This window comes from Sorghum bicolor, chromosome 1 (genome assembly GCF_000003195.3).
Source record: "Sorghum bicolor cultivar BTx623 chromosome 1, Sorghum_bicolor_NCBIv3, whole genome shotgun sequence".
In the NCBI taxonomy this organism is placed as follows: domain Eukaryota; kingdom Viridiplantae; phylum Streptophyta; class Magnoliopsida; order Poales; family Poaceae; genus Sorghum; species Sorghum bicolor.
Genome location: NC_012870.2, coordinates 21,546,789 through 21,568,788, shown reverse-complemented (window position 1 = coordinate 21,568,788; position 22,000 = coordinate 21,546,789). Strand labels below are relative to the sequence as shown.

The window sequence follows — 22,000 nt, the reverse complement described above, 5'->3', positions numbered from 1 at the left end:
AAATACTATCCATTAATTTATTGCGAGAGAAAAAAAGCCGACAAGGCGTCGTGCGGTTGGTGATAGTTACCTGTTTTTGGGCGCACAATGACGACGCAGGAAAAAGGCACCTGAAATCGGCATTTGCCCGGAGCATTCCCACGATCGCCTCGTCGTAGTGTGGATGTCGTCGTCACCCACGTCGTGACCGTTGGTAGCAGGAACGACGCTAGTGCTGGCAGGTCCGGCTGGCCGCCGGGCGTGTCTACAAGCAATGTGCCCAGCCGACCTGACCTGATCCTGATTAATCCTATAAAACCTGCAGCTGGGTGGTTTCGCTAGGGGCAGGGTCTTCACTCTTCACACTTCAGCCTTTCACAAGACAAAGCAACAAGAACAACTGCATTGTAGAGCTACAGCGTGAAATAGAGAAAGCGAGAGAGCAACGATGGCGTCTCTGCTCAGCCTGTACGGCAGCGGCGGTCGGCGGAGGCAGCAGTCGTCGGCGCCGGTGAGGCGGTTGTTGAGGAGGCTGAGGTCCAGCTTCAGGCGGAGCACGGCGCGGCCGAGGCGAAGCGCGGTGAGGTTCGGGTACGACCTGCACAGCTACTCCCAGAACTTCGACGACGGCGTTGCCTCGTCAGCTCCGGCGGCCATGGCCTGTGCGTAGCTGCTAGCTTAGCTTGGGACTCTCTAGGAGTCTAGGGACCAGGATTCGATCTGCTTCTTCTGTTTGATAACTGATTAACTGTGGCCAGGATATTAGTGTGGCTTAGTGCTTTCTCACTGAGAGATTGAGTTCAGTGTTAACTTCCGGTGATTAGCTATCGATTGAGCTGATTCACCCGGTTATTGTATATAGAAGTCACTTCGTCTGTGTAATTATCTATGAAGAAGACAGTAATTACCTATGCCTGCCATAGGTCAACAATCAGCGTATTGCTTTGATCAGCTGTTGGAATGGATGGCTTTAATCTGTTGATTTTAGCTGCTCTGTACGCTGACTTATATCGATCGAGAATTCGAGATGGCCTGCATACCTGTTGTGAACTTGTGGAGGGTATGTTTGATTGCTAATCATTGTTACGAAGTGAATCGGCAACCCAAAAAATGATCTGTTATTTTTTCTTCGTTAGAAGTTTGAGCCAGAGAGGGCCACTCGAACAGCGATGTTGTTGCGGTTTAATAATTGGGAAACAAAATTAATTGAAGGAGTGCTATTGATTGTTGACGAGAACTATAGCTGCATGAGAATTGAGATGAGTGCATTGCTAAAAAATAATAGCAATACAAGAGATAGAGCTGCTCCATCAGATCTCCTGTTCCTATATATTTTTAAGAGATCTTCTAATATAATTAAGAACATCAACTTCTCTCCTAAATAAAGAAAAATCACCCTCTCCCTGACCGGTCGTATACTCCATACCAGCTCCGATCTGATCCTTTGAGCAAGTTAATGAACAATACGAACTTGTATTACTATGGTGTTGATGTAGTGGATTTTAGACTGGATGTGTATGCAAAAGGGAATATAAATGGAAGGAAATGAAATATAGCAGAGAAGTTTTATTAGGTAATCGACAGCAATATATATCTAAAATGGTTCCAATAATTATTATTAGGGGAATCTTCAAAACCACCACGAGACATTGAGACATAGTGTAGAAAGACGAGTTGCTCAGCAAAAATGTGAATTTTTGAGAAAGTGATCCCCTATGTTCCAAATCACTTCTTGTGTATTGCTTGGAAAAGTAGTTCCTAATATTGTAGTGTAATGCAAAAGGATTCCATAAAAGACATCCTAACCCGGACTATTTGATCAACGACGACCGCTTTATTATTAGCAGGCAGCAGCACCATCAAAATCGGAAAAAGCTACTCTTCCCAGCCAAAAAAAGCTACTGATCTCAATGCAAAGGAAAGAAAAACTAGGATCCGGTTTTGGTCAGGGCAAAACCTCAAAAGCAAGCGTGGTGACTCATCCTTGGACCATGATGACTCGGATGATTTGTACTACCACTTTCTCATATATAGTGCCACTCCACCACCACCAACCCATCTTGATTACCAAAACAAAACAAAACAAAAACAACTACCGGTCCTTTGTAGTAGGAGTAATTGCGATCTGCCGATCGATCATCCGATCGGGCTGAAGACTACGATCCATCCCATGCAAACAGCAGCTTCATGTCATCTAGAGATATTTTGCTTTTCACACTAGTGCTTTCCCTTTTGCTCTTTCTTTAGGATGTAGAAATTCGCTGTGGACAGTAGATTACACTTTCTAATCCACTCGATCCCATACTGATCCTCTGACTCAGCTCGATGGTATCCTTTCCTCCCCTGCCCCTCCTCCCCCCCTTTCTTTTTTTGGGAAGATATCAAAGGTCCAGTTGTAAAAAAAAAAAAGAAGGGACCGTGTTCAAAGCTTTAGCTCGTGTTGTGGAGATATATACTTTTTCACATTCCCTATATTTCAGTCGTCTGAAATCTATGTTCTGTTCAGGTGGCACAAGGAGCACAGTTTGATGCCGATCTGATGGTTGATGCCCTTCGTCTGAATAGTCTACATTTCAAACACCTAAGATATAGTATGTCCCGTACTTTTTGGATTTAATTAGGATGACTCCAACGTACGTACCAGCCTATACAATATCCCTACGGAGACACACGTACACTCGGATGCTATATATCCGGAAGAGAGAGATAGCGGGATAGAGGCTTCGACGAAGTCTCTCAGAGCACTCGCAGAGCAACCCAAAGCCTCATCAGAAAAGGCATTATTAGCTTCGTCACAAAGGAGAGAAAATGCATTTTCTTTGAAAGCGACATTTGAGGAGAGAATTGCGGCCATCCACTGCGCGGTCGTGGCCGTGGTCAGGCAAGCCATGGCGGATTCGCATACAACGGAGGCAATCAGGACTTCAGGCGGGGTGCGCGTTCTCAGGGAGGATTTGGCAGCGGGCGCGGCCACGGCAACTGGCAGAACTATGGGAATCACTTTCCCCAAACCGCAACAGGGCGAAGTGCTCATGGCCATCGGCAGGGCCGTCTCTAGGGGGTGGGCAGCCGATGCGACGGCCGGGGGCCTACGGAGCTAAGGGGCCTATATGTATAATATATAATATTTAGTATATAGATTTGTCTAATTTTTTTAGAGGCTTATACAGACACTATAGAAATCCATCAATTAATCTAAAAATGAAATCCATTAATCAACACGCCATCCACATCCACCTATTGTTGGTGTTGCTTCATATTCTCGCTTGATCGATTAGTTGAGCTGATCAATGTTCCACTTTATCATCTTTTCGTCCTATTGCCCAATCGTCCAATGGAACGATGTGGCTCTATGACACGCTAACACCACACGTCTGCACACGATGTCACTACTAGACACTAGAGCAGGAAGAGCAAGAGCATAGCTGATCGAGACTTCACCAATTTTGTTATTAGTATTCAGTGATAGGGTTCTAAATTTCTAATTCTATTCTACTTATTTATTTGTTGTACTATAATTACCTTTTATAAACTAAAACATATAGTGCAAATTAATTCTTTTTATATATTTGACATATCAAAAAATATTTGATGGGCCCTTATTCTTTTGCTTGCACAAGGGCCCTTAAAATTATAGAGACGGCCCTGGCCATCGGCTCCAGTACCAGGCGGGCGGACACACGGCGTCGGCGACCACCAACGTGGGTGAAGCAACATCCAGCGACGTTGGCTCCGCGGGAGGAGTTGCCAATCACTCCGCTGGTGGGCAGCAAGCAAACGCCAACGAGGCAGGGCGCAAGGAGGAGTTGGCGCTGGCAGGACAGTTCACTCATGGGCTCATGGCACGGCAGGCGGGTCATCTGCCATGGGAAATGTCCTGCAAGTGGCGGCATCAACTCCGAAGGAAACGTTGACAGCAGTACCTGAACATTCAAAGAGCACTGTTCCACCGAGTACTATCATAGGTGATGTGCCTGAAACTTCACAACATGGGACTCAAAAAAAGGGTAAGACATTCTGCTATCGTTGCCATACTAAAGGACATACAATGTCAGTGTGCATTGTGCCTTTGTGTTGTGAGATTTGTTTTGGAGATCATGTCACTAAAGTCTGTCCAAATATGAAGAAAATGCATAATACTGCTTTTCCTTATGGTTACGCGGTTGAAGGCTTGGGCTTCTATTTTATTCCTGTCGCTGAAAACCCCAAAACAAATTTAGAGGAAAAATCAGCCGTGGTACGTGTTTTAGAGAGTTCCCTTACTGCTGATCAATTGACAGTGGAACTTGAAAAACTACTACCTGGCAAGCACAAGTGGGAAATTGAAGAAAGAGGCACTGATGCTTTTGTCACTAATTTCCCATCCTCTAATTTATTGGACTGTGTGGTTAACTGGGGCCCAATGGACACAAAGACAGTGAAAGGAAAAAATCGTTTTGAGAAAGGTGGTGAGAATGATGTATATAATAAGTATGAAATAGACAAGGTCTGGGTTCAGTTTCGTGGTCTACCAAAGGAGTTTCGGGAATTCCCTATCATTTGGGCGATTGGCTCCATTCTAGGTGTTTTCCGAGCTGTAGACACAAAATTTACTAAGAAATATGGCAGGGCAAGGATGAAGGTAGCCGTGCTAGATCCCACTATTATCCCTAATTTTGTGGATATAGTGATTGGGGATTATGTCTATGAGCTACAATTTCGTGTCGAGGATGAGACGCCTGATGGTGAGCCTCAAATCATTGATATGGACTCTACCATAGATGAAGATGATCCAAAGGGGGAAAAAAAAGAGGACCCAATGGATGAAGATGGTAAAAAGGAAGGATCAACAAATGATAATGTGCCGAAGGCACAGCTACCTGATTCTGGTATGCACAGTGCTGCAGCCGAAAAGGAAATGAGTGCGGCCTCTGGGACCCTTCAGATCAAGGAAATTGGTGCACAGTCAGTACCACCTGTTGTCCAAGCAAACAAGAAACCAATAGTTGTGCTTTCCCAGTGTGGATTAACAACAGATGGTAATGGCCATTGGAAGGCTAATGTGCTCAATGGTGGGACAGTGCCTCTAATAAGATCCAGCAAAAGATGTACAAGGACTTCAGGTCAGGACTCCCTTGAGAAGGCGTCCAAATTAAAAGCCCGCAAAAACTTGGACTCTACTCCAGGCAAAGATACTCTTCAGGGGAATCCATTGGCTTCGACAATGGGTACAATTGCAACGGTGTGAAGCTATGCGGAATGAGCTTGTTTCAGCTGGGCAATTTCTTGAGACGTCAGCTTTGCAATTCTTTAGTTTCAATGGTTGGCTGTCAACTAGATTTATTGCCTCTTCTTAGTTAGCGCACTTTTCCTTTGTGTTCTTCCAGTTGTTCGGGTTTGCGAGCTCTCTTTAGTTTGTGTGCTGGCCTACGGGCAAACTTTGTAATAATTGGCATGATTCTATCTTTTGATAGATGAAGCCGGGTATAAACTATCCATTATCTAAAAAGGATGAGATGCTCTACGTTCTACTAGAATTTACGGCCTCAATTTATACGGATCTACGTGGAGTACGTCTTTTGAGGTGAGACCAACGATCGTCCTGCGTTGATTTTGCTCTTAACTTGTCATCTTCGGTAATCGGATGCGATCATCTAAAAAGAATTAATTCTACCTAGTAGCTAGCTAGCTCGGTCAGCAAAGCAAGCCTACCACCACAGCACTACGCAAAAAGGGGGTGCACGAGGCCGCCGACCCCCTCTGTAGTTCGTCTTTGGTCTTGGGCCGTGTGTTTAGTTCCTGATGCGAAAAATTTCACGACATTGTAGTACTTTCGTTTGTTTGTGGTAATTATTGTCTAATCATAGACTAATTAGGTTCAAAAAATTCGTCTCATAAATTTCAACCAAACTGTGTAATTAATTTTTATTTTTTTTATATTTAATACTTCATGCATGCGTCTAAAGATTCGATGCGAGAGAGAATTTTGAAAAATTTTAGGTTTTTAGATGGACCTAGACAAGGCATTGCCAGTTTCGCTTGACAGGCGAGGCGAGAGAGAGATGAGCCACTGCCACTTCACTTCTCATATGAATGCAAGTCCCGGCTTCAGCTACCGTTGAAAAAGCATCTTGTGCGGTTGGTGATAAACTGGTAATTACCTCTTTTTTGGGCGCAGGATGACGATGCAGGAAAAGGCACCTGAAAACCGGCAGCTTTCCCACGATCGCCTCGTAGCCAGTGGATATCATCGTCACCCACGTGGCCGCGCCGTGATCGGGGCCCCTGGCCGTTGGTAGGAGGAACGACGCTTGTGCCGGCTGGACCGACCGGCCGGCGAGAGTGTCTCCAAGACCGACCTGATGAGCCTATAAAACCTGAAGCTGGGGGCAGGGTCTTCACACTTCAGTCTTCACAAGAGAACAACTGCACTGTTCCAGCGTGAGATAGAGAAAGAGAGAGAGAGAGAGAGAGCAAGGATGGCGTCTCTGCTTAGCCTGTACGGAAGCGGCGGCCGGAGGAGGATGAGCCGCAGTAGTGGCACGGCGGCGCCGGTGAGGCGGCTGCTGAGGAGACTGAGGTCCAGCTTCGGCCGGAGCGCGGCGCGGCCAAGGCGAAGAAGCGCGGTGAGGTTCGGGTACGACCTGCACAGCTACTCCCAGAACTTCGACGACGGCGTTGCCTCGTCAGCTCCGGCGGCCATGGCTTGTGCGTAGCTAGGATTCTAGAACCAGCCAATCAGGATTCTGCTTCTCTTATGTGTAAATAACTATAGCCAAGATATTAGTGTGGCTTAATGCTTCCTCACTGAGAGATTGACCGAGTCCAGGGTTAATTTCCGGTGATTAGCTATCTACTGTAGGTTCGTTAGTTGTTGTATATACAAGTTGTTTCGTCTGTGTAATAAGCTACCCACAAGACAGCAGTTCTATGCCTGCCATAGATCAACACACAAGGGGATTTATAGATTGCTTTGGTCAGCTGTTGGAATATGGATGGATTTGATCTGTTGATTTAAGCTACTCTTTATGCTAAATTGCTGATATATAGATTTATCCAGGTGACCGGCACACCTCTTGCAATATAATGCGTATGTTTGATTGCTAATTACTGTTACTGAAGTGGCCGAGGCAGGGAGGACCACTCGAACACTGAATCAGTGATCTTGCGGTTTCGATGGGGGAAAAGAATAAGTGAAGTAGCGCTACTAGGGCACTCACAATGCAGACTTTATGATAGAGTCTAAAGTTATTTATTACCTCGAACAATATGGACTTGGAGTCTAAATAAGACTTGGAGTCTTATTTTTTCTACCTCTTTCTTCAATAAATATGCTGCCACATCAGCAAAATACCATAAATAATATATAATTAAGTGTCTTTGATTCTGTGATAGAGTCTTGCATTGTGAGTGCCCTTATTGATTTGTTGACGAACTATAGCTGAATCAAAACTGAGATTGTGCCCTAGCCCCTAGATGCTTGGGCACGGTGGTGACAGGTGCTGACGGAGAGGAGGAAAGATGAGTGTTTTGAGATGAGGTTAGAGTAACAGACAATTCAGATCCTCTGTGCCTAATTTTTGAGAGACCTCTCGAGAACATCAGTTTCTTGTTGGAATGTAATCTCACACGATTCTTATACAAGAAATCCGTGTAATTAGCCTGGACTATTTGATCTCGACCACTTTAGAAGGCAGTGGCAACATCATCAAATTGCAAAAACCTAATCTTGCCAGCCAAATAAAGCTACTGATCTCAAGGCGAAGGAAAGGAATTAAACTAATAACATCCGGTCAGGGCATGCAAAACCTCAAAAGCAAGGCTGGTGATTCATCCAGTCATCCTTGGACCATGATGACTCGGATGATTTGTACGACCACATTCTCATATATAGTGCCACTCCACTACCACCAACCCATATCTCCTACAAAAACAAAACAAAAAATAAAAAAATAAAAACAACAATCGCCAGCCTTTTCGTAGTTGTGATCTGCTGATCATCATCCGATCGGGCTGCTGAAGACTACGATCCATCCCATGCAAGTAGCAGCTTCCTGTCATCTAGAGATTTTTGCTTTTAACACTAGTGCTTTCCCTTTTTTTTTTCTTTATTTAGGATGTAGAAATTAATAGAAATTCGCTGTAGTCAGAACATGACACTTTCCAATCCGCTCCCATGTTGATCCTGGTCATGTATGACTCAGCTAGTATAGATGGTATGCTTTTCTTTTTCACCTCTTTTTTTTTATGATATCAAAAGACCATGCTCCTTGCTCCAGCTGTTAAAAAAAAGAAGGGGACCATGTTCAGAGCTTTAGCTCGTGTTGTGGAGATATGTGTATACTTTTTTTTTTGACAAAGAGAGATATGTGTATACTTTGGGTGTAATCAACCTGTCATCTTCAGCACAAGGATAAGATCATCCAAAAATATTTTGTTACAGTTATCCATGGTGAGTGGCCATGGAGTGCTCTCGCTTGTGTCACCATCTTCGTCAATGCAATGCAAGGGGAATTTTACATATTTACCATTATAACGGATGACACTTATCAGAATCCCACTCTTATAATGACGCTTACATTTTTAACACTTTTAAGTCACACATCTTTCATTTTTACCATATTTACCTACGTGGCACGCCAGGTCAAGGGAGCACAGGCACGTGAAATCTCCGGACCGTGTGCATCAACATGTCCATGGTGCCGGCGGACCGCCGGTGGCCATCTAGCTAGCTCTCTCCGCACATGCGTGCATGGCAGGCCGGCCACCGTGCCTATAGCGGCAGGACGGACATCAGGGACAGGAAGCCGCCGACCCTATTGGCAGGACAGACATCAGGAAGCAGCTCAGGTGACTAGGCGTCGCCGTGTGTCGCCAGTTCCCTTGGCCATCCGATCCATCACTAAAGCAAGCCTACTACCAGAAAATGCACATGAAGCTGGATTTTGGTTGGACCGTTAGTGGATTGCATCGTCACCATATCATGGGAGGACCTTATAAAGCGCAGCATGGGAGGTTTTGTTTTGCACAAGATCTTCAGAAGCCAGAGCTGCAGCACACCCAGAAATAGCTCGGACGATCAAAGGGGCCAAGGGGCCGGGGGCATCTTGTGACTGTGCGTTAGCGATGTAGAGAGGATGGCGGCTTTGTTCGTTTGGCTGATTTGTTATGAGAGAAAAACACTGCTGAATGGCTGACTGATTCGGCTGATAAGCTCAAACGAACAAAGCAGCTTGTCTGACTAACTAGGAACATTGATTCGGCATTGTCTGACTAGCCCGGTGGCCACAGCTTGTGCCGTTGTGCGTAGCTAGGACTCTAGGAGTGTAGGAGGACCAGGATTCTCCTTCTTCTGTGTAATTAACTATGGCCAACATATTAGTGTGTCTCATTCCTTTCTCACTGGGAGATTGAGTGAGTCCAGTGTTAATTTCAGTTTTCTTTGAAAGATCAGTGTTAATTTCTGTTGATTACCTATCTAGCTGGTTCATCCAGTTATTGTATATAGACGCCTGTGTAATTAGCTACGGGCAAGGACAACAATTCTATGCCTGCACGCCATAGATCATGATCAACAATCAGCAGATTGCTTTGGTCAGCTAACCGTTGGAATGGATGGCTTCAATTTACTTGGAAAAGCTGCTTTTGAGTCGTGTGCTATGGAAAACTGTAAGATGTTTGGTTCAAACAACTGTAAAACCGACCCATCTCTTTATCTCCCTTGAAACATTGTCTTTCTGTTTCTAGTCATTTGGAAAATCGGAAAGGCAAAAACCAAAAACAAAGTCCAAGGTGTCGCAAAAGCAGTTGTTTTTAGAAAAGCAACTTCAAATCCCACCCATTTAATTGACATTATTATTTTTTAGCAGCATAAGCACTTTTAAAGCTGAACCAAATAAACATACCCTAAGTCTAAACTAAATACATTGTAGACCTCTAAAGCGTGATGCATAGAGAGAGAAACTATATGTGCATGGAAAAAAAAGAGTAATTGGTAAGTTCACAATAACTAGACATATTGCATATATGAGTATTGTGTTGAAAATGATAAAAAGAGTTAGAGAGTACACAAACATAAGTAATCTTAATTTATTGTTCGGTTGGTGATAGTTACTTCCTTTTGGGCGCAGGATGACTACGCAGGACGGCAGGAAAAGGCACCTGAAATTGGCATTTCTAGTGGATGTCATCGTCACCTACGTGGCCACGTCGTGATCGTGGCTCGGTAGGAGCAACGACGCTAGTGCTGGCTGGCCCGATCGACCGGCCGGCGAGAGTGTCTCCAAGAGTCCAAGGCCGGCCTGAGCCTATAAAACCTGCAGCTGGGTGGTTTCGCTGGGGGCAGGGTCTTCACACTTCATCCTTCAGAAGACAGCAAGAACAACTGCACTGTAGCGCTACAGCGTGGCCGAGAGATAGAGAAAGAGATCGAGAGCAACTATGGCGTATCTGCTCACCCTGTATGGCAGCGGCGGCGGCCAGAGGAGGACGAGCCGCGACAGTGGCACGGCGGCGCCGGTGAGGCGGCTGTTGAGGAGGCTGAGGTCCAGCTTCGGCCGGAGCGCGGCGCGGCCGAGGCGAAGCGCGGTGAGGTTCGGGTACGACCTGCACAGCTACTCCCAGAACTTCGACGACTGCGGTGCCTCGTCATCTCCGGCGGCGGCCATGGCTTGTTCGTAGCTAGGATTCTAGAACCAGGATTCTGCTTCTTCTGTGTAAATAACTGTAGTCATGATATTAGTGTGGCTTAGTGTATGGTTCCTCACTGAGAGATTTGAGTCCAGGGCTAATTTTCGATGATTAGCTATCTAGCTGTAGGTTCGTCAGTTCTTGTATATGTACAAGTTATTTCGTCTGTGTGTAATTAGCCATGCACAAGACAGTAGTTCTATGTGCCTGCCATAGATCAACAATCACCTGATTGCTTTGGTCAGTTCTTGGATGGATTTAATCTCTTGATTGCAGCTGCTCTGTGACCGGCACACCTGTTGCTATTGGTATGTTTGATTGCTAATTATTAATTGTTACTGAAGTGAATCGTTAACCCAAAAATGATTTGTCCCACAATGAAAGATTTTGTAGCATTCAAAATTTGCTGTGCAAAAAGAAAGGTCAATATAGCACATTTGACATTACAATGGTACCGCATTGTTTATCACTGTTCACTAGTACCTTTGATGAGTATAAGTCATTTTGCTTGAGCGTTAACATGCCCTACAAATCCTATAACGTGTCTTGATTTTTGGGACCCATAATTCAAGAACGTGTAGACTTTTTACAAAGATAATTATAGCTCAAAATGACATGAGATGATTTCTTCTACTCTCACCAATTTATGCTCTACCTATTAACAATACCTTTTTTTTATTTACAAATTTGGACTTATGTCGTTCTTGGATTTGAAGACTTCAAGTGTTGTACAATTGCGTGTAGTATAGGATCATAAAAGTTTGAATTACTATGGTGTTGAAGTGGAATTTAGAATGGATGTGTATGCGAAAGCGTATGGAAATGAATAAATACAGGGGAAGTTTTAGGTAGTCGGCTGCAATAGTTCTCTCTTTAATTTTTATGCAAAAATGGTTTAATTAGGGAGATCTTCTAAACCAACATAAGACACAGTGTAGAAGATGTGCTGGAGTAGCTCAGCAAATGTGAATAATCTTTGAGAAAGCAACCCCCCTATGTTCTAAAACACTTCTTGACTTCTTGTATTGCTTGGAAAAATAGTTCCGTATTAGAACGTAATCCTACACAATTACATAAATAAAATCCGTGTAATTAGTATGGACTATTTGATCATCCAGTTTAGCAGCTAGGCAGCAGCACCTTCAAATCGTAAAAAGGCTAATCTTGACAGTCAAATGAAGCTACTAACAAGTTTGTTAGCCTAAAGAAAATGTCGAAGTACACGTAGACATGAAGAGTCTAGGGCTCACAAGTGCTCAACGCAAACTCCTGGAACCATATTGACGTCCCTCTTTCTTCTTTAGCTTTTTCTGTTTTTTGCAGAGCAAGCCACCATCCTAGCTATGACTAACCTGCTTCGGACTGTAGCCCAACACGCTTTGAACCGTTGCTTGTTATACTTTTGTTAGGTGAAGCTTATATATCTTCTATAAGAGATATTAACGCGCAGCGAGGCTAAACAAGGATTAGTTCTGGCGTGGGCTTCGAGGCAGTACTCCATGCTAGAGTGTTGGGGAAGCCCTGATCTCAAGGCAGAAGTAAAGAAAAAGTAGCATCCGGTCAGGGTAAAACCTCAAAAAGCAAGATTGGCGACTCATTCTTAGATCATGATGACTCGGATGATTTAAACTACCATGTTCTCTCTTATGAAAACAGAACAAAACAAAAACAAAAACAACGACCGGTCCTTTGTAAATTGTGATCTGCGGATCATCCGATCGGGTTGAAGACTCCGATCCATCCTATGCAAGCAGCATCTTTGCTTTTAACACTAGTGCTTTCCCTTTTTCTCTTTCTTTAGGATGTAAGAAATTCACTGTAGTCAGAATATGACACTTTCCAATCCGCTCCCATGTTGATCCTGGTCATGTATGACTCAGCTAGTGTAGATGGTATCCTTTTCTTTTTCATCTCCTTTTTTTTTAAGATATCAAAAGACCATGCTCCTTGCTCCAGCTGTAAAAAAGAAGGGGACCATGCTCCAGCTAGCTGTAAAAAAAAAAAAGAAAGGACCATGTTCAAAGCTTTAGCTCGTGTTGTGAAGATATATGCGCTTTATTTTGGATTTAATTAACTTGTCATCTTCAGTACAAGGATAAGATCATCCAAAAAGAATTAGTAACAATTATCCATGGTGAGTGGCGTTGGCCGGAGTGCTCTCGCGTGTGTCACCATTAATTTGTACGTCATCACAGCGAGCAGAAGAACCGATCTTGCAATGGCATCGTATCGAAGCCTGGCCTGTGATGACATGCATGCTGCCTGCCAAGTTCCGCACTAACCCACTGCGAACACAAGGTTGACAAGTACCCTTGTGGTTCGTTTTGTGATGAGTGATTGTCAACGTGATCCATAAATAGGTTGAGTTTGTGACTAACATTACCATGGCGAAAACTATGTGTGCGACATGTCTCTTGGCTTATGGTGTTCAACCGTGGAGCTCGGAGGCGGTGGTCGACGGCGAGGTGAAGGTCAAGTAGAGACGTGCCGTGCTGATGGACCTGAGCGGCGAAGGACGGATATGAGGCTTGGACTGACGGACCAGGAGGCCGGGTGACCAGCCGTAGTGGCTGACATCTGGGACATCGACAAGTGCAAGTGTACATGAGAGTGACCGTGTTAACCAAGTCAAGACGGCGGACGCGAGTCAAGCGAGGCTCAGGAGGACTTAGCGGGCCGGCCAGTCGAGGACGGCGGTGACACGTGTCGAGTGGCGGGGAAGCGTATGGAGTACGCTACTCGCGGCCGGTTTCGCGGGTTTGGGCCTCAAAACCCGGGCGGAGGTCCTGATGCGGACGAACGACACGTGGCGGCATCGGTGAGATCGCTTCGGAGCGAGGCTACCGGTGAGGAGGCGCGGTGGCCGTCGGATTTAGGTCATGTCGAGTTGGACTAGAATGCCCCTGAGGCTAGCTAGTTCGCTCAAATATCTAGAGGCTTTTAGGGAATATGCAATATGCCTGATAAATAAGCCGCGAGAGTTCCCCAACTCTCCTACCTCTCTCCCACTCCTTCATTCCTCCTCCTCCACCTAGGGTTAGTGTTCTAGAGGTCCCCATGAACTGAAATTCGTGGTGTATTTTTCTGAGAATTTTTGAGATGGAAAAGGAGGCCCATATCCTCCTTTTGTCCTCCGAGATTCTACAATTATTGCTGTGATTTTTATTTGACACCGTGCTGAGTTCTTGAGTTTATTCCTCCATTTTTCGTGCTTACCTTCGATATGTTTTTCCCAGAGTTTGGGTTGATTTCAAGTGATGAATTTTTGGGAATAGCTTCGTGCTGAGTTGAGTTACATCTGTGCAAAATCTGAGCTCAAGAGCTTTCGATTCGAGTGAGATCCATTCGATTTTGTGGGCGCCTGTTTTTTACCTGTTCGTGAAGTTTATCCTGTGTCCGATGGGTGAAGGGCTGAAGGCAGCACTTCGCAGGTGCTCTAGCATCGTGCGTGCTCGGTTGAGCAGTGCTCGCTGTTGGCCTGCGTCGTGCGCTCTCAGTATCCTAGCTCCGAGCGGGAGTTCGGCCAGGCATCAAGCACGTGCAGACCCGTGCTCAGTCCTTGTTCGTTGATCTCTTTTTCTCTCTGGTGTTCGTACTCAGGCTTGCTTTCAGGAGGACTGGTGCTGGGCACCGATTGCAACGAGTGCTGACTGGTAGTTGGAAATCCATCAGCTGAGCGCTTGCGTATTTGCTTTGCAAATTGACTCAAGTCTGCAGGAAATGTCCAGTTCCTTTCTTGTTTCCAATTTCTCTGTAGTTCTCGTGAATTGATCTTGAAGCTTTTGGAGATGTCGCAATCAAGCAATAGTGGTTGGATTTTTTTAATTCTCTCTCAAAGCTATTCCTTGATCACGGTTTGGGCAGAAGGCTTTAAAGCTCATTAGTAATTTGCTTCAACCAGTGCTTGCTTCTGGCCGTGCAAGTCCAGGTTCTGTACTTGTTTAGTGCCTTTGTGTTTCTGGAATTGAGTTTGAGCTGCCGGTTTTCTTTTTCAGTTTGCTGTTTGCAAGAAACAGGTCCAACGAATAGGGAAATCTCTGCTCGATTGTCAAGCAGTCAGGCACAGTAAATCAACCGGCTCAGGTTTGGACAGATTGTTGCTGCTGGGCAGAGTGGAGAGCAGCTTCTCCATCTTTGTTCGTTATTTCACAGTGATAAATATTTTCAGGGGATTTTCTGTTTATTTTTCTAGCCTCGATTTCTTGTTTTTCGTCTGGCTCGGTCGTTTGGACTCCGATTTGCAAGTCGTCTGTTGCATTGAGTTTTTATAGCTCTAAGGAATTTCTCTAGGTACTTCCGTCACCAGTTGACGTGAGTATTCTAGATTTGGAGTTGTTGCATGTTTGGAGGTGAACTCGGGACAGTGGCCCAATATATTCGAGAGAAAATTTGAGGCTCCCATTCACCCCCCCTCTGGTCGCCGTTTTCGGTCCTTCAATTGGTATCAGAGCCGGTTAAGGATCATTCCACCTTAATCGGTCCGTGATCCACGAAGGCGACATGGAGCGTGGTTCCGGTAAACCACCGTTCTTCGATGGAACAAATTATCTCTATTGGAAAATACACATGTCTGCCCATCTCCAGGGGATTGATTGGCTAGTTTGGGAAATTTGCGAGGATGCTACTTTCGTTGTGCTTGAACCCCGTGCTCGAACCACGCAAGATCAAAAAGATCGGCACAACGCAAATAGCAGAGCAAGATCTGTTCTTTTCTCGAGTCTTTCGCTTCCTGAGTTCGAGTGTGTCTCTGATTGTGCTACTGCTCAAGAGATCTGGGTGAGGCTTCAGAGCTATCACGAGGGTACAGCCCATGTCAAAACCAGACTCTATGAGACGTACAAGAGAGAGTACGAGAACTTCACTCAGCTTGATGGCGAGTCCATCGATGTCATGTTTTCTCGTTTTCAGACAATTATTAACAAGATGCGAGCAAACAAGGCACAGCTACCTTATGACGATCATGAGAGGGCTCTCAAGCTTCTATATGCCCTAGATCGGAAGGTATGGGATGTGAAGGTGTCCGCCATCATTGAGTCTTCGAACTACGACACCATCACTGTGGACGAGCTGTTCAGCAAGCTCAAGTCCACCGAGATCGACTACCAGACTCAAGCCAAGCTCAAGAATCCCTCTGCACCGACTATGGCTTTAGTCTCAGGTAACAGTTCAAGTTCTTCAGCTAACCCTTCACAGATGTCGTTTGCCTTGTCTTCTTTGGTGTCTGTTTCAGAGGAGCAGTTGGAGACCCTTGGGGATGACGAGCTAGCGTTGATCATCAGCCGGTTCTCGCGGTTCCACAACAACCGCTTGAACCGCCGCCGGGGTGGTGATCAAAAGGTGGGCTGCTACAACTGTGGAGATCTGGTTCGTCGCCCACTGCCCCAAGAAGAACAAGCACTCCTCCGACAAGTACGACTCTGGCAAGCACAAGGACAAGCGCGACTACACCTCCAAGAAGTACAAGTCAAAGAAGGGCTTCGACAAGGAGGCTCTCAAGAAGATGTACCGCAAGAAAGCCAAGGCGCAAGAGCGTGCCTTCCTTGCTTCCCTCAGCGACCTCGACAACGACTCTGGCGATGACCGCTCCTCTTCTCCCTCGAGTGACGATGAGTCCGAGAGGAAGATGGAGGAGAAGCTGACCGGTCTTTGCTTCGTCGCCGACTCCACTCACGGAGGCTTCTGCACCATGGCGATTGATGAAGAGGTGAAGGCCAGCAAGGATGAGGTCTCCTTCGACGACGACACCTCCGAGGTACCTCCTATCGATGACCTTGTCGCTGAGCTTGACAACATGAATATCACCTTGATTAGTCAAGATAAATTGCTTAAGCGTGCTGCTCGTGAGAGGAAAGAGTTTAAGGACAAGCTAGAGTTGGCGCTTAAGGAGCTTGAGGTTGCTAAGGAGTGTGCTGTGGTTGTGTCAGATGAAGTAGAGTGCGATGAGTGTGCTGTTCATATGTCTAACTTCTCTGAATTGCAATCTAAGTATGCTACTTTGCTTGATGAGTATGGTGAGCTGAAGGCTAGGCCTGTCTTGTTGGGTGCGTGCAAGTCCTGCTCGGGCTTGCAATCTGAGCTGGCAGAGAAGAATGCCAAGATCTCTATTCTTGAGAAGGCCAGTTCAGATAGCACTATTGCTAAGTGTGCACGTTGTGAGAGTTTGGTGCTAGAGCTTGAGTCTTGCAGGCATGATAAGATGAGATCCGAGGAAGACAACACATACCTTCGGTCCATCTTGAGCTGGGTGTCTAGCAGTGAGCCACAGTTGGGCATGATGATGAGCCAGTTCACGTGGGGAACTTGCACATCGGGTGTAGGCTTTGCTATAGGTGGGAAGGGTGAAAATCTTTATGGCAAGGTTGGTGAGTTTAGTGGTTTGAGCCCGAGTGAGAAACCATCCACTACTCCCAATTTGATCAAATTCACTCCACCTGAGCCTTCCAAACCCACTGTCAAAGATGGAGTGTTTGAAGAACCTCCAAAAGTCCCACCTCAGAAACAAGTGTGGATTCGAAAACCTAACCATCTCAGGAACCCACTTGACACTCTACCAAACATCTCTGAGGATCCCCTTCCTAAAGCCAAAAAGCCACCAAGAGTGAACCATACCCACAAGAGAGTGAACCAACAACCACCCAAGAGAGAGGTAAGGTATCACTGTGAGTATTGCCATAGGGATGGTCACCTTGTTGAGTTTTGCCTTAGGAGGAAGAGAGATGAGCGGCGAGAGTACGAGTTGAACAACTGGAACATGTACCGCCCACCCCATGGCGTACATGTGCCGCCTGTTCAGAGGCGCAGTGCTAGGCCTAGAGGTGCAATGCCTCAAGGTGCTAGGCCTCGGCTTGCGAGACCACGTGGTGGTCGTGCCCGACGTGGTTCATGTCATGATCAATATGACTTTGAACCTCGTGGCGGTGGCTTTGCTTCTCAGTCCCACAGCTCTAGCGGACCACGTTTTCCCTTTCGTGGTGATCGCTTTCCTCAAATGGGACATGGCATGCTTGGTGTTTTTCCTAACACTTTTCCAGGGCAAATGACCCAACACTGGTATCCTTCACAGTTTACTAACCCCAGTGTTGCGCCATTTGCTCAGCCCATGTCTTTCTATTGATGCAGATCGGAGGCCTGGAGAACACGTGGCTTGTTGATTCCGGTTGTTCGCGCCAAATGACCGGAAGTTCAAAATGGTTCTCCAGCCTCGACCCTGTGCAATGTAAGGAGTACATCACATTCGGGGATAATAGCAAAGGTAAAGTGCTTTCTCGTGGGACCATTCGGGTCAATGAGAGTTTTGTCTTGAAGGATGTTGCTTTGGTTTCGAATTTGCATTTCAATTTGCTTTCGGTTTCGCAACTCCTTCAGGATGGTTTTGAGGTGCGTTTTAAGACCGGCTTGTCTCGAGTTCTTGATTCTCAGGGAAATCTTGTTTGCCAGATTGTCCCTTTTGGTCGTGTTTTTCGAGCTGATTTTTCTCACTCTCTTGGCTCTTCTCGTTGTCTTGTGGCTGGATCCTCTTCTGATCTTTGGAAGTGGCATAGGAGACTTGGTCATTTGAGCTTTGACTTACTAGCTAGGTTGAGCTCACTTGACTTAATCCGAGGATTGCCCAAATTGAAATTTGAGAAGGATTTGGTTTGTCACCCTTGTCGTCATGGGAAGATGGTTGCCGCTTCTCACCCTCCTGTGACTCAGGTCATGACCAAGGGACCCGGTGAGCTACTTCATATGGACACGGTTGGTCCGGCTCGGGTTCGGTCAGAGGGAGGGAAGTGGTATGTTCTAGTGATTGTGGATGACTTTTCTCGCTACTCTTGGGTGTTTTTCATGGAGGGTAAGGATGAGGCTTTTTCTCATGTTCGAGATTTGATTTTTCGGTTACAGATTGAGTTGCCTAAGAATGCCATGAGAGCTATACGCAGTGACAATGGCACAGAATTCAAAAACACTCAGTTTGATACCTTCTGTGCTTCTTTGGGTCTCGAGCACCAGTTTTCCTCTCCTTATGTTCCCCAGCAAAATGGTGTTGTTGAGCGCAAAAATCGGACCGTTGTTGAGATGGCCAGGACGATGCTCGATGAGCATAGGACTCCTAGGAGATATTGGACCGAGGCGATCAACACCGCTTGTCATGTTTCCAATCGCATTTTTCTTCGAGCCTTCTTGAAAAAGACTTCTTATGAGTTGCGATTTGGTATACTACCCAAGGTAAGTCACTTCAGGGTGTTTGGTTGCAAGTGTTTCATCCTGAAGCAAGGTAATTTGGAAAAATTTCAGTCTAGGTCCTCCGACGTTATTTTTCTTGGTTATGCTTCTCATTCTCATGCATATCGTGTACTTAACCTTGAAACTAACCGAGTCGTGGAGACCTATGAGGTCACATTCGATGAGACTATGCCATGTTCTTCTCCTGTCTTTGAATGTGCAGGTGATCAGGAGATTGGTGAGAGCATCTTTGTTGAGGATGATGCAGAAGATGCTGATTGGGCTGATCCCGAGCCGACACCACTGGCTGCCGCTCTCGCGTCTTCGACGACTACTTCAGCTGATGGCCCTGACCCTTCTTCTTCCATGACTTGGGGTCCGTTCGAGCAGCCTCCTCAACCTACACCGGCTGTTCCTGAGGAGGCCCCAGCTGCAGTTGAGGGGGAGGCGACTTCTTCGAGGGAAGCACCTCGACACATTCAGCGTCGCCATCCACCTCAGACCATGATTGGTGAAATTGACCAGCGAGTCACGCGGTCCAGGTCATATCACATCTCACACTTCGCTCATTCTACTTTTGTTGCTTCTTTTGAGCCTCGAGATGTTGGACACGCACTATCTAATTCCGATTGGGTTAATGCTATGCATGAGGAGTTAGAAAACTTTGAGAGAAACAAGGTTTGGGTTTTACTACCACTTCCACCAGATTGCCATCCCATAGGTACCAAGTGGGTTTCTAAAAACAAACAGAGTGAAGATGGGGTGGTAGTGAGGAACAAAGCTAGGTTGGTAGCTCAGAGTTTTTGTCAGAAAGAGGGGATAGACTATGAGGAAACCTTTGATCCTGTTGCCGGTCTAGAAGCCATTAGGATCCTTTTAGCCTTTGCATCTTCAAAAGGGTTCAAGCTGTATCAGATGGATGTGAAGAGTGCTTTCTTGAATGGGTATATAGAGGAAGAGGTCTATGTGAGACAACCCCCTGGCTTTGAAAATCCTAGGTTTCCTAACCATGTTTTTAAACTCCACAAAGCCTTGTATGGTCTAAAACAAGCCCCGAGAGTCTGGTATGAGCGTTTGAAAACCTTCTTGCTTGCAAAGGGTTTTAAAATGGGTTCGGTTGATAAAACTTTGTTTCTTCTCAAGCAAGGCACTGACACTCTTTTGGTTCAGATATACATGGATGATATCATTTTCAGTGGCTCTTCTCATGCACTTGTTGGCAAGTTTGCAGAAACTATGAGCAGGGAATTTGAGATGAGCATGATGGGCGAGTTGACGTTCTTTCTTGGTTTGCAAATCAAGTAAACTAGAGAAGGGACGTTTTTGCACCAAGGCAAGTACACCAAGGACGTACTCAAGAAATTCGATATGGGCGAGGCCAAGCCTCTCTCGACGCCCATGTCGACCACGACGGCCCTGGATGCAGATGAAGAAGGAGAAGCTGTGGACCAAAAGGAGTACCGAAGCATGATCGGGTCACTGCTATACCTGACGGCGACAAGACCGGACATCCAGTTCGCGGTCTGCTTGTGCGCACGCTTTCAGTCTTCGCCGCGCACATCTCATCGTCAAGCCGTCAAGCGGATCTTGAGATGCCTCCGTTTCACACCTGAGTTCGGTCTTTGGTTTTCAGCTTCCTCCTCTCTTTCTCTTTGCGGCTATTCTGATGCGGATTATGCCGGCTGCCGTGTTGAGCACAAGTCCACGTCGGGGACTTGCCAGTTTCTTGGGACTTCTCTTGTGTCTTGGTCCTCTCGCAAGCAATCCTCAGTTGCCCAATCCACCACAGAAGCCGAGTATGTTGCTGCTGCTGCTTGCTGCTCCTAGTTGCTTTGGATGATAGCTACTCTGAGAGACTTTGGGTTAGAGTTTAGGCGAGTGCCTTTGCTTTGTGATAGCACCAGTGCCACAAGCGTTGCTAAAAACCCAGTTCTCCACTCAAAAACCAAGCATATAGATGTCCGCTTTCACTTCCTGCGTGACCACTATGAGAAAGGAGATATTGACCTACACCATGTTGATACCCAAAATCAGCTCGCAGACATCTTTACCAAGCCCCTTGACCAAGCCCAGTTTGCTCGCTTGCGAGGGGAGCTTGGTGTTTGTTTCCCTTTTTAGTTGAGAGGAACTTTGCTGTTTGTACTCTAGTTTTGTTTTGTTTTAGTTTAGTTTTTATTTTATTTTTTGTATCATATTGCATTGCATTTCATCTCATCATGTATATTAGAGCATTTTGAGCTTCATGATTATAGTTGTTAGATTGAGATTATGCTCTTTGTGATATGTCTTGTATGTACATGATGGTGCTTGTCGCTTAGGCTCTTTTTCATCACTTGATGCATGTTATGAGCTAAGCTGTTTTACAACTAGTGAACTTGACAGAAACCTGTTGAAACCTGAAAATTGTTCACCATTGTCATTGGCAACTAGCATGTGTAGGATGTGTTGAGATCACTTGAGCTATCATTTATATGCTAGGTTGCTATGTCTCATGCTTTGAGTTATACACTTGCTTGGACAACTTGTAAATTCTTGTGCTAAAAATTGAAAATCAAGCTAAGTGAAAAGAAAAGATCGAGATGGGTCTGTACTGTCCTACGTCAAGGTATCGAGACTGCTTCCAATTGCACTTATGGATGAACTTGAGCCTTGTAGTGGATGCCGAGATCATTGTCTTAAGCTTGCGATTGTCTTTGACATAGGCTTGGCATGGTCGATAAGTTGGTTTGACAGTACAGATAACCTCTCGCACTCACACATGTTTTTGACTAAACCTTGTGATATGTTGCAAACTCCGATAAAATAACATTTTGATGAAAACACAAGTCTAAAGTTAGTCTTTGACATGATGTATGAACGCTGCTTGGGGTAGTTCACCTTGTATACACTTGTTAGCACTAGGTTGATTTCCTGCTTATACCTGCTATGTGCTACTTTCAGTGGTGAACTCCTTACAATAGCTTAAAATTGATTAAAAATGCTTAAATGTCATATTTCGTTTCACTTGATCAGTTTGAGCATTTGCTAGCACTTGTACTTATTGCTATACACACATGACAACACCACTTAGAGCATCTTTTCAATATGATTGCTATACTCCTGAAGCTTTTGTATACGTGCATTTCTTGCATTCATAGCATGTTTTGAG

General features: G+C 45.5%; 2 protein-coding genes across 2 annotated transcripts; both read left to right on the top strand.

Annotated features, from left to right (window-relative positions):
• Window positions 6,349–6,994, top strand: LOC110433737. The gene has a single exon (XM_021456290.1). The coding sequence runs from the start codon at window positions 6,438–6,440 to the stop codon at window positions 6,672–6,674; it is 237 nt and encodes a 78-aa protein (XP_021311965.1). The 5' UTR covers window positions 6,349–6,437; the 3' UTR covers window positions 6,675–6,994.
• On the top strand, window positions 20,221–20,679 carry LOC110431649 (uncharacterized mitochondrial protein AtMg00810-like). Its single transcript, XM_021450893.1, has one exon. It carries the CDS (start codon window positions 20,221–20,223, stop codon window positions 20,677–20,679), a length of 459 nt encoding a protein of 152 aa, XP_021306568.1.